Source organism: Phalangium opilio, unplaced genomic scaffold, assembly GCF_054372755.1.
Source record: "Phalangium opilio isolate 3A_F unplaced genomic scaffold, DU_Popi_V2 ptg000089l_1, whole genome shotgun sequence".
Lineage (NCBI taxonomy): Eukaryota > Metazoa > Arthropoda > Arachnida > Opiliones > Phalangiidae > Phalangium > Phalangium opilio.
This window is the reverse complement of record NW_028324194.1, coordinates 7,333,420-7,346,412: the sequence shown is the minus strand read 5'-3', so window position 1 is coordinate 7,346,412 and position 12,993 is coordinate 7,333,420. Positions and strand designations below refer to the sequence as shown.

Sequence of the window (12,993 nt, the reverse complement as noted above, 5' to 3'; positions counted from 1 at the left end):
CTAACACACTGGGCATGTAATCTAAAAACATGTAGACTTAAAACCTTTTTGGATAATATATATTTATCTTCCTTAACACCGTAATTGGAATATAAACATACCCCGTAAAGGGAATAAAAACATACACCGTAAAGGGAATAAAAACATACACCGTAAAGGGAATAAAAACATACCCCGTAAAGGGAATAAAAACATACACCGTAAAGGGAATAAAAACATACACCGTAAAGGGAATAAAAACATACACCGTAAAGGGAATAAAAACATACACCGTAAAGGGAATAAAAACATACACCGTAAAGGGAATAAAAACATACACCGTAAAGGGAATAAAAACGTACACCGTAAAGGGAATAGAACGTACACCGTAAAGGGAATAGAAAGTACACCGTAAAGGGAATAGAAAGTACACCGTAAAGGGAATAGAAAGTACACCGTAAAGGGAATAGAAAGTACACCGTAAAGGGAATAGAAAGTACACCGTAAAGGGAATAGAAAGTACACCGTAAAGGGAATAGAAAGTACACCGTAAAGGGAATAGAAAGTACACCGTCAAGGGAATAAAACGTACACCGTCAAGGGAATAAAACGTACACCGTCAAGGGAATAAAACGTACACCGTTAAGGGAATAAAACGTACACCGTTAAGGGAATAAAACGTACACCGTCAAGGGAATGAAACAGACGCCGTCAAGGGAATAAAACAGACACCATTAAGGGAGTGAAACAGACACCGTTAAGGGAGTAAAATGTATTCCATAACGGAATAATCCATGCTTCATGAAATTTTTGAAACGGAGTTTTTTTAGTACATAAAAGGTGTGAAATCTGGGACAATTCGTTAGAGCTTTTAGGGTGTATTTTTAGAACCCCTTTTTTAAGAGTGTATGAATAACTCTAAAATATCTTTGTGATCAAAAACCATGGCGGTGACCAAAGCGTCTTCGTCAACTTCCACTCCTTTATCGAGAAGGGCTTTAACCAGCGTCACGGATCCCAAACGCGTCGCTGCATCTAGTAGAGGATAAGAGTCAGCACAAATTTCATTCGGATTGGCTCCTTTTTCCATGAGAAATAGGGCTAATTCTATTTTCTTCCTTCGAATTGCGATTGAAAGGGGTGTTTTATAAACCTCTTCCAAGCACTTGTTTATATCTGTCCAGTTCGATAATAAATCCGATAACTTCTCTTTGTCTCCCGCTTCAATCGCCGCGATGACGTCATTGCTTTGAGCGCCATCTACAAACAAAACCTGAAAGTAAAGCTTAGATTATAACTTTCAATTTCATTTTAAACATTTAATATATAACCCCAACTGTTGGTTAATCTCGAATATTACCTTAACGAGTTAGAAAACAAGAATAGATAGTTTTCACACATGGAGGATTCATACCATTTACACCAGGAGGCCGGGCTACCTGGATGACAGAAATCCGTCTGCTTTTTGTCCTCCAGGTAGCCCGGTCTCCTGGTGTAAATGGTATGAATCCTCCACGTTTGAAAACCATCTATACTGTACTACCATACCCCCTTCGGTAATCATGGTACTACATTCGCACATACAAAACTTACACGCCATCACCACCCCAACGACACCTAGCTATTTCGTAAATGTTTACGTGTCTTGTTCTGCATTGTGACGCCATAGCAGAAGTGAGATGAGACCAGAAGTATTGAGCTAACCAAATTCTTCACTCGGCGAAAGTGAATATTCTTGATAACACAAGAACGGTTGGCCCTCTAGTAGCGGTTTCTGAATTTTCCCTCCAAAACGTGAGACGCTCGCGGTGGTAGACGGCCGAACTAGATTCAAGGAGCCGGTTCCGTGTTCGGCCGCTTTAGGTTGAGGGGAAGGGGGTAGGAAATGTTTTTGGAACTCGACCAATTTTTCTCTCTCTAGTTTTAGCGCGTGGGAAGCGGCATAAAATCCTCAAATTTGTTCAATAGTGCCAGGATCTACTATCAATGCTAGAGCCCTTCACTTCTAGTCTCATCTCACTTCTGGCCATAGCTATCTTAATTCACAATTTTAGAAGTTCTCGTAAGATCGTTCTTTCGGTGAGGGCAACCTAAGTTACTAACCCGCACAGTGTGTTAGGTTCAGTTCAGTTTACCGTCTTCTACGTGAGGTTTTACTACGAAGTTTCTAAGATGGAATTGTTATATTTACCGTGAATGCAGCCAGGAAGAGGACCACCGAGAATTCTTTCATCACTTCGAGAAATTAATTAAGACAGTCTTCGTTTTAATGTCGAATATACGATACCCGAGATTGAAACGTGCAATCCCTTTCTATGTTAATCGAACAACAAGGAAGTTCAGTTTCATTATCGACCCAGATGGAGTAAAGTAAATAATTAAAGAATACAATCTGATTAAACTTCCTCAATTAGATGAGTTTCCAAATAAGCAAGGTCAAGGTTAACCCAGACGTAACTCACGTTGTCTCTAAGCCATGTCTGAGAATGGCAGCAGAGTCTATATGCAAATGTAGTAATGCTTTAATAAAATGGTCAACACCCCATTTTAAAATTGAAATATTAATATCAAAGTTCTTGGCATAGCGAATTGAAACAATACTTCATAGCTAATAGCGATTTCCACTGACTGCTCCAAAGAGTGCTCAACGGTAGTGGTGATGCCCATACCCAGTGCACTAATAGCGCGATGAAATTCACGCATGCTCAGTAGAGCTCTATTTGAAGGAAGATAACCTTAATATTGGTACAACCCCTACATGACACATTGTACATCTCTTTAATTTATTCGCGCAATTGACTGGTTGAGCTCAATTTAATTCTTGATTATACAATAAAGTTTCAATTACTATTACAGAAAAAATTTACTTTGGCATTAAGGCTTTAAATATACTGTTATTTTACTGTCCGTACTTACAAAAAAATAGTTTGTAAACCTGGACAATTTTGAATTTTCATACTATATTTTTTGAATTTTGCGAACAGTAAATTACCTGAAGGATAACATTACAGTGATTGTGGATATGATTCGCCTTGACCAATTGCAAATCTGTTTCAGATTGTCTAAGGTTTGTTAGAAATGTAAATTAACTAGGTATCTTTAAAATATCGATATGAAAAAGTAAGTGTGTATCCTTTCAATTGGTACAGTTCATTATTTTCAAGTCTTGGTTACAAAAGCCATTTTTCATTCTACGCTACTCTGAACTGCGAAAGTGCTACCTTTTGCAACTTTTATTGTACAATCCTTGAATGTGGTGCCCGTTTTAGCCGACTGAAAATCTCTTTTCATCTGTTCGAGGTCATTTTTAAGTTCATTGACTTCTTCCGAAAAAGACATGAACAATTGCTCATTCGCTGTCAGATCCGCAACTTTTGTCTGCAATTCTTCTAACTCTCCGTTTCTTTTCTCCACGACCAGATCCAGTTGTTTTTTCATGCCAGATAATTCTTCCTCCAGGATAGAAATTTGATTACTCTTCTTATTCTTTTCTTCCATTACCAAATCCAGTTGTCTCTTCGTTTCCTCAATTTCCGCTTCTAGTTGAGTAATTTTATTACTCTTCGTGTTGTTTTCCGCGATTAACAATTCCTCTTGTTGTTTTCTTTGTTTTTCCAGAACGGACAAATAGAACTCGAGTGCATCTGAATCTTTTTGATGTTGCATCTTTAGTCTCGCAATTTCTTCCATCGTTTCCTCCATTTGTTTCTCCGCTTCCTCTTTTTCACTGAGAGCGGAGTTCAACTGATCTTGAAAATTTTTAACTCGATCATTTAGTTTTGATAATGTTTCTCTCAGCTCTTCATTTTGCATTTCACTTCCAAATTTAGCTCCACGGTCCAAAAGAATCTCTGAAGTACTCCAGTGGCGACCTTTGATAGCCAAATCCAAAGGTGAACGGCACATCTTATTGGTTACGTTAATCATTGCGCCTCGGTTTATGAGGATCTTTGTTACTGCATCGCGTCCTTCTAAACAACTATAATGTAATGGCGTCCTGCCATGCTCGTCTCTTACGTTGACATTGGCGCCGTTATCGATTAGAGCTGGGGTTATGCTGAAAAAATCTGTCTTGTCAACTGTCGCACCTCTTTCGTGCAAACATTTTACAACATGCAAATGGCCATTATGGGATGCTAAGCGTAAGGCAGTGTTTCCATTCTTGTCTCTTTTATCAATCCTTGCTCCGTTGTCTATCAACAGTCTAAGCTCCACCTCCTTCAAGTCACCTCTCCTGGAAGCTTCCATTAGCCGTGCCCAGTTATCCTTACCTGCCTGCTCTATATCAGCTCCACTTTCAATCAAGAATTTTACAACATTCAAGTGACCATTGTCTGCAGCGTACATTATCGGGGATCTGATTTCTCGGTCCGTTTCATTAATCCGAGCTCCATTTTGGATCAACAATTTGACAAGATCGATATGGCCAAAACGGCAGGCGTACATCAACGGAGTCCGACCGGAACTGTCCTTCTTGTTGGGATCTTGCTTCCTCTTCAACGCAGTCTCTACGCGATCTATATCACCATCAATTGACGCAGCATGTATGTCTAAACTGGATTGCGAATTCCCCATATTGTTGAATTTAGCTACCGTAGAATATTCTCTTTCTCGTAGACAGTCATCTGGTATTTGCTAGATAATTAGAAACGCCGTCGTAAGTTATATTTTAAGGCCATCTCAAGAAGTGATATCTAGATTACTATGGAGAAGGTATAAATTCGCCACATTTCCAGCTTTATCTCCAGTCCAAACGTAGCCTGTCCGGAGTTAATCCCCGCCGCCTCTAAATTACAATCAGGATCTCATTGGTCCTTGAAAACTCACGTCAGCACGACGCGAATAACGAAAATTCGTATTTTCCGACTGAGGCGAGGCGAAATAGTCCGGCCTCCTTTTACGTCCCCCCTTGTATTTTGGAAGGGGGACTGGTGCGCGAATACTTCGGTATCTTATACCTCCTCCCTAATAAACTAGATATCACTTCTTGGTCATCTCTCACCAGAAAAAAATAACAGTTTTTCTCTTTTAAAAAATCTTCACTTCTTGTATTTGTTTAAGCAATGGTGAGAGCACCAGTTGTAGGCTGGTTATCCCAACTGAAGAAGATAGTTCGTTCGTCATTTGCGTCATGAATAAAGCTAGAAAGATTTCTTGTTATCCTGCAAAGAAATTTGGTAAAAATTTCTTTTTTTACAATTATAGAAAAAGTTCGAGTTCTACATCAGTGACTTTTGCATAAAAATATGGATTCCACCGTTTCTTCTCGCAATTACTTAACCTTATATTAAGTTTCCGTTACAATTTTACCAGCTCGGAGCTTAACATCTATAGTGCATTAAAATCTGTACTTTCTATTGTTGATTTGATTTCTGCTTGACATTTTGCAACATCTTTTCCTAAAAATAAGGTTGAATTTTTTTTGAGCCCATGGGAAGTAGGGGATAAAATGGGACAGTGCCAGGGATATGTGAACACGGAGCTGTATTGTAGAAGGAGTAGAGACTCGTAGCTTCCCCTCTACTAAAAAAAGCTAGACCTTATTTGACCATAAAAAGAGGGTATGAATTTTGACCCTCCCTCCAAACCTAGGCGAGCCCATGTAAAGGAGAAAGATGGCCGCGAGCTACCGACGTTGAGGAGGGTTAAGCCTCGGTCTTGTGTATCGAGTCCGAGTGACGGGAGTTTCTGAAGCGTTTGCAAATCTTATTTAAATTTTAATTTTTACTATTATTTCTATTTATATTATCTATAATATGGAAAATATTCAAAGAATTAAGCCGGGAAAGAAGAAAACGACGCCTTCTTTAAAACACGTGACGTCAGAGATTGTTTACATAGGCTCGGTATGCGTGAAAATTGTGCGCGGAGCACTAGTACGCTTATGTCTAGGCCCTAGAGGCCTAGTCTCTACTCCTTCTACAATAAACATCCGTGATGTGAACTATTCAGGAAACACTGGTGCGATGAATTCCTCCATTTTTGTGTGGTAATTAGCAAAATTGAAGGTAAATAGGCCTAGATAGATCAAAACTATGAATTTATTTGAAATACAGTAAAAAGACTATGACGAAGAACGTCGTTTGTCCCACTGTCCAAACAGCCCCTTTAAACATACCCTTGAACATTACTCCTTTCCAATCCATTCAAACCATGAGAGGTACCCGTCCATGACTGCGCATTAAAAACTAACTGTTTGGGGTTTTAGCAGGAGTCCATCACACATGGACTTCTGGTTTTTGGTAGGCCTAGCCCGCCTAGTTACTGTATACCAACTAAATTGGGTTCCAGTTTCATAAACATATTAAAGCCATTAAAAACTTACCAATTTAATGCGACCCAATTTCGGTGTGATATCACCTCCTGAATGGCGATGAATCTTTTCTCTAAAATACGCTTTATCAGTAAATGTATAAGTAACGCTATTTCAATATCGCACTCAATACAAAGGTATTATAATCTATCTGAGATAAAATAATCTTTCTGTACCGTTATTTTTATTCAATTTTATATTAGCAGAACTAGGGTTGGTACTGGTAATTGTGAACACTTTTTAGAAATCTTTGAATAACTTTAGTTCCGCTAACGTTAGACACCTGAAACTTTCAGGATATGAAATATGCTTCTTTAGACACAATTCGCTATGTTTTCAGCTTTTTAACTCTTTTAAGTTTTGCACAATATCTTATTTCCAAAACCCCTTAGAGGACCCCAAATGTGAACAATCGCTGGTAAATGTAAACACCCTGACTCTAAATACTGGACACGGGACCCAAATGTGAACTATCCCTAGTTTCCAAAAACAATCACCTTTACCAACGGCATGCGCGTGGAAGTTGCGCGCCACTGCTTGTGGTCTCTGCCTCGTTTATTTTTTTACCTCCACACTTTCTAGAACGAGCCTCCCCTCTTATACATCCTCCTTGGGCCTTACTAATCAGGACGGGACCATATAACCAGGAGTTCATAATAACCCCCCTTCGGGGGGGAAGTACGAAACTAGTTAAAAAGCCCGTAACAACAAATTGTCGCCGTAAAGCTCAGCGGATTTATACACCGCTTAACTCCCAAAGAAATAGTTACCCCACGCGCATTATTTTCCCATATTCCGGGTTAGCACTATTTTTATCTTGTGATTTTGGGAGCGAAAATGGCTCGCGAGTCGCGTCTGTCGGCGCGGTCAGCCGCGGTGTACATTAAGCCTTGGCTTAGAAGTTGGCTTTGCGATGGTTTCTAGTTTTCTACAAAACATTTAAACGATAGTCATTAATGTTTTCTTGTGATATGTGTGAGAATTCCGTGGTTAAATTAAAACGGTATGTACAAATTGATTCCCAGTATCTTTAATATAAGAATTCCATCGTCTTTCTACGTCCGCATACTCGCCATTTTTCTTTACGACGGAGATCCCAGCATACCTTTCTTTCTCTATGATCCCAGGCTCCCAGCCAAGTTTTGGAACGAAAACCAAGGAGTATAGATACTATTACAATCTACTGTAAAGTTGAATGTCCATCAACAGGCTAGTCCTTTATATGCGCAACGACAAAATCTTGTTGTTCGCGATTTTTACCATTAGCTCTATGGCAAGTTTCGTACTTCCCCCCCGAAGGGGGGTTATTATGAACTCCTGATATAACTAAGCTTTTTCCCACGGCTTGTTTTGCGTGGTAGACTAGTTAGTAACAACAATTTTGTCATTAAAAATAAAATTATCAGTAGCAAACCTACTAGTGGGTTTTAAAGTATCCTGTATGTTAATCCAGGTCGAATTCTACATGCATGCCAAATTACATTCAAATCCAATCAGCAGTTATAGCTGAATCAAGTAACAAACATTCAAACTCACAAACTTTCACAGTTATAATAATGTTTTTTTTTGGTATTAAAAATTTACTGTTTGTCCTTAAAGCATTTAAATAGAAATCATCAGCAAAATTCATTCTTTATTATTGCAACAATTACTCTTCTGAAATAGAACATTACATTACAATGATCTTTAATATATGGCTCGCCTTGACCGATTGCAAATCCGTTTCAGACTGTCTAAGGTCTCTTAGAAATGGAAATTAACTAGGTATCTTTAAAATATCGATATGAAAAATTAAGTGTCTATCCTTTCAATTCGTACAGTTCATTATTTTCGAGTCTTGGTTACAAAAGCTATTTTTCATTCTATGCAATTCTGAACTGCGAAAGTGCTACCTTTTTCAACTTTTATTGTGCAATCCTTGAATAAGGGTCCCGTTTTTGCAGATTGCAAATCTGTTTTAGCAGATTGCAAATCTAATCTAGACTGTTCGAGGTCTTTGTTAAGTTTTTCGACTTCTTCCAAAAGGGTTGTGTTTTCAACTTTCAATAGTTGCCTATCCTTGGTCAGTTCAGATATTTTGCTCTGCAGTTCTTCTAACTCTCGGTTCTTTTCTTCAATGACCAAATCCCATTCTTCTTTCGATTCATTTAATTTCTTCTCCATGAGACAAATTTCATTACTTTTTCTGACCTCTTCGTTGATAAGCAAATCCATGGCGATCGAATAAACCTCTTTTGCATCAGCATCTTCTTGTTGCTTATTCTTTAGTCTCGCAATTTCTTCTTCGTGCTTTTTCTTTAGTCTCGCAATTTCTGCCATTTTTTCACTCACTGCTTCGTCTTTTTCGGTTAGGACAGATTTCAATTCATCTTGTAAACGTTTAAGTCCATCATTCATCTTTGAGACCTTTTCTCTCAGTTCTTTTTGAATATCATTGCCAACTTTAGCTCCACGGTCCAAAAGAATATCTGAAATAGTCCCATTTTGTTTTTCGATAGCCAAGTCCAAAGAAGACTTCCCGTCATTATTGAGAGCGTTGATATTGGCGCCACCGTCTAAGAGGACCGTGATTATTTCCGAGTGGCCCAATGCACAACATTCGTGTAAAGGTGTCGAGCCATCAGAATTGTCTCTTTTTTTGTTGACATTTGCGCCATATTTGATTAGTGCACGAACCACATCTGATGAATCACCACGAATAGCAGCGCATAATGGTGTAAGGTTACATTTCGCCACGTGCTCAATGTTTGCTCCATTTTGGAACAATGATATTACAACCTTCAAGTGTCCCTTTTCGGAAGCTACGATTAACGGCGTAAAGCCTTCATTATCCATCGTGTCAACTGCCGCACCTTTTTCGAGCAAAAGTTGCACAACTTCTAAATAGCCTCTTTCGGAAGCTAAGTACAGAGACGACCTCCCGTCATTAATGAGAGCGTTAATATTGGCGCCACCGTCTAAGAGGGCTCTGATTACTTCCGAGTGGCACAATGCACAACATTCGTGTAAAGGTGTCGAGCCATTATCATTGTCTCTTTTGTTGACATTCGCGCCATATTTGATTCGTGCACGAACCACATCTGATGAACCACTATCAATAGCAGCGCGTAATGGTTTAAGGCCATATTTTCTCACGTGCTCAATGTTTGCTCCATATCGGAAAAATGATCTTACAACATTCAAGTGTCCCTTTACGGAAGCTACGATTAACGGCGTAAAGCCTTCATTATCCATCGTGTCAACTGCCGCACCTTTTTCGAGCAAAAATTGCACAACGTCTAAATGGACTCTTTCGGAAGCCAAGTACAAAGCAGTTCTTGTTAAACTGTCTTTAGCATCAATTTGAGCTCCGTTTTCTACCAACAATTTAACCACATTAACATGACCTTCATATGAAGCGTATAATAAAGATGTCCAGTAGTATTTCACCCGCTTAGCAAATTCTGAATGAAAACTTATCTTGCATGGCTTCATATTGTAGAATCTGCGTCTCCCCATCGGGTGATAGTGCATCTCAAATATAGGCTCAAGATCAATCCGATGTAGACGGTCTCGGGGAACCAGATTAACGCCGGCTTCATATTGGATCAACAATTTCACCACTTCTACATGGCCGAAACAGGAGGCGGCCATCAAGGGAGGCTGGCCCAATTTGTCTCTCTTGTTTGGGTCTTCCCCTCTCTTCAAGCAAGCTTCAACACTTTCTACGTCGCCACGCATTGACGCCTCCATTATATCAAAACGAGATTTGGAGTTCCCCACTGACGCCTCCTTTATATCTGAACGAGAATTGGAGTTCCCCACTGACGCCTCCTTTATATCTGAACGAGAATTGGAGTTCCCCACTGACGCCTCCTTTATATCTGAACGAGAATTGGAGTTCCCCATCGTGTAGACCGTCACCTGTCCTTCTGTGTTTACTCAGTAATTCTTCTCTTATTTGTTGTCTGCTTTCGATATTAAATAATTAGAGAAATCGTAAAATTTTATTAAGACCCTCCCTCAATTACCCGTAAGTATTTGAGTGTTAAGCCGGCAATTACTTCTTGGATTTCTTTTAACGATGGTGAGTGCGTCAATGGTTGATTAACTCTCAAGTTCAGTTTTTAATTCAAGTCCAAAGATTTCTTGCCGTCCTGGAATGACATTTTAGAGAAAAATCAAACCGAGACACTTATTACCAATGTCTGAATGTTTCAGAAACGGTTGGCGTTCAATTACAATAACATTTCATATATATCCCTTATTGAAATGAAGTCTGATATATTTTTCTGAATATACTGAACTAACGCGACGTAGAAGACTCAAAGCGACAATGTCAGGGTACATTTTCTGAAGTCGTTTTCTTGTCCGCATAAGAAAACGAGTTCATGGCTTCATTTGTGTCCTATTTGAGAAGAAAAACCAAACTTGTTTAAAAGTTTTCCTTCGCTTCTTTCAAATCCCTGAAATTCTACTGGTTATTTTTCCTAAAAAGCATTAAAAATACTTCAAAAATGAGAGTTATGTGTAATTAGGCCAAAAGAAGTATAAACAAACAAAACGGTTTCATTAAAATAAATATCCTGCAGCTTCCTGCTTCTGGTATGCGCAAGGACTAATCATGGTGTGGCGAAATTTAGAGCTCGCGAATTTAAGGTGAATTTATCGGAGTGAAGCATAAAATACGAACGATTCAAAAACAGAATGAAGGTTTGGATCGGGTCAGCGTTGGCAGGTAGAAGATGAGTGAACAAAAAAGCATTTTAAGGCTCATTAAATTAACTATTTACCAATTAAATAAATTAAGGAATATTGATAAAAAAAATTTAATTTGATTTTCCGCAAAGTAAGGGTCATTTTACTTCCGATTAGACCTTTGGCCACTTGTTTTTCTCTGAGGGTCATACGCGCTAAATTACTTTTAAACATTCTCAAGCGCAATTACTTTAGCTACACCGTGCACTTAGTTTAGTTGCACACGCGTAATAGAAATTCCATTAAGGCACAATTATTCCAAGGTTTAAATCTGGCACGAAAATATTTTGTCACAATTGCTCTTCTTTAAGGTATGTTTCCACTACAATTTTACCATCTTGGAGCTTAACATCTGTAATATATATCTATTGTTTATTACTGATTGAGAATAAATAAATACCCCTTGTTAAAAATAAGTATGAATGAGTTTTTTGAGCTGACGGAAAGTAGAACGTAAAAGGGACAGTGTAGGAGAAATAAAGTGGTTTTTTCGTCTGCCTAAAAACACCAGGGTGGCGCGATTTAGTTCTTCGAATTAAGATATTGAAAGGATTTTTATAAACTGTAGTTTATCGTGGCTTTCCAAAAATAGTTGGATTTAAGCAACACCAAATGATAACGTTGAACTGAACAAAACCGAGGGGTCCGACATTTACACGAAATCCCGTACGTTTCTAGCGAAATCTTTCACACAAAATGGCGAAATCTTTGAAGAAATCGCGAAAGCAAATAAGAAATTCCGAAATCTTTGGCAAAATCGCGAAATCATGGAAGAAATCTCCTAGACTTTCTCGAAATCACGAAATCCCGTACGCTATTTTGGGGATGTCGGACCCCTCGAACAAAGGGTATGTTATCGATTGGGCGTGTTATCAAAACAGCATTGTCCAAAACGGCTTTTTCATAAACGCGTTTGCCAATATAGCCATTTCTCGTTTTAGCGCATTTTGATTACAGCGTTTATATCTTGAGCGTACGAAAGTACGCCTTTTCCAAAAAATTAATGTTTATCTTCATTAACTTCCCAAAATAATATACCTTTTCCAAAAAATTATATTTTATATTTACTACCGATATAACACTACTCCTTTTTGCATAATGTTGTTCTTTGTCCTATATACTTAATATAATAGAGATTTCCCTCCCTATCAATCACAGTTTGGGCGGAAACAGCAACCTTTGTTTTGGGAAATAGCGCTGTATTGAGAAACGCCGCTGTATTGAGAAACGCGGAACAGCAACCGCGGTTTTGCTTCCACGCGGTTTTGCAAACCGCTGTTTTGGGAACCGCTTTATTCCAAAACGCTCTTTTGAAAACCGCTCAACTACCCGTGAACCGAACAAAGGATCCGGTTCATATATGTGAACTATTCAGGAAACGCTGATGATGGTGAATTTCTTTATTTTTGAATGGAAATTAGTAAAATTTAACGTAAATAGATGAAAACTATGAATTCATTTAAAATACAGCTAGAGATTATTTATCGTCTTAAATATAACCTTGGACAACTCCTTTCCATTTAAACAATGAGGGGAATGCGTCCATCACGGCGCAATAAAAAATAAGCGTTTGGAGTTTAAGGTAGTTATTGTTTACAAACAAAATCGGGATCCAGTCATTCGTTTCATAATATTATTAGTATTAAATCCATTAAGGACTTACCCATTTAGTGCAACGCAATTTGGGTGTGATGTCACCTTGAGGACACCGATGAGCCTTTTCCACAAAAATTTCCTTTATCAGTAAATTTAATAAGAACGCGATGCAAAGGTATTATAACCATAAGTTTATAATGCCTCTAAGTAGAGAAATGGCTGCTACTTCTATGGCAATAGTGTTTGTCTGGCTCCCTTTAATGAAACCCTATACTCTCCGTATCATTTATCACCTCAACTTCAATATAAAATTGTACTGCCTAGCCTAGCGTTTCTTTTACCCCTTTTAGAATGTTTCACGACTGAAA

The 12,993-nt window shown here is 38.5% G+C and overlaps 1 protein-coding gene across 1 annotated transcript; it reads right to left on the bottom strand.

Moving 5' to 3' along the window:
• Positions 1-877: 877 nt before the first annotated feature.
• Positions 878-2,212, bottom strand: LOC149647319 (uncharacterized). Its single transcript, XM_089849631.1, has 2 exons — positions 2,171-2,212; positions 878-1,252 (listed from the first exon to the last, which is right to left on the bottom strand). The coding sequence occupies exons 1-2, from the start codon at positions 2,210-2,212 to the stop codon at positions 878-880; spliced, it is 417 nt and encodes a 138-aa protein (XP_089705757.1).
• Positions 2,213-12,993: the final 10,781 nt, after the last annotated feature.

Bases quoted from the DNA above. Each gene is read 5' to 3' on its own strand.
- LOC149647319 (XM_089849631.1), bottom strand. From the start codon at position 2,212: ATGAAAGAATTCTCGGTGGTCCTCTTCCTGGCTGCATTCACG. The intron at 1,253-2,170 runs GTAAATATAACA...CTTTACTTTCAG, and splicing joins TCTTCCTGGCTGCATTCACG to GTTTTGTTTGTAGATGGCGC.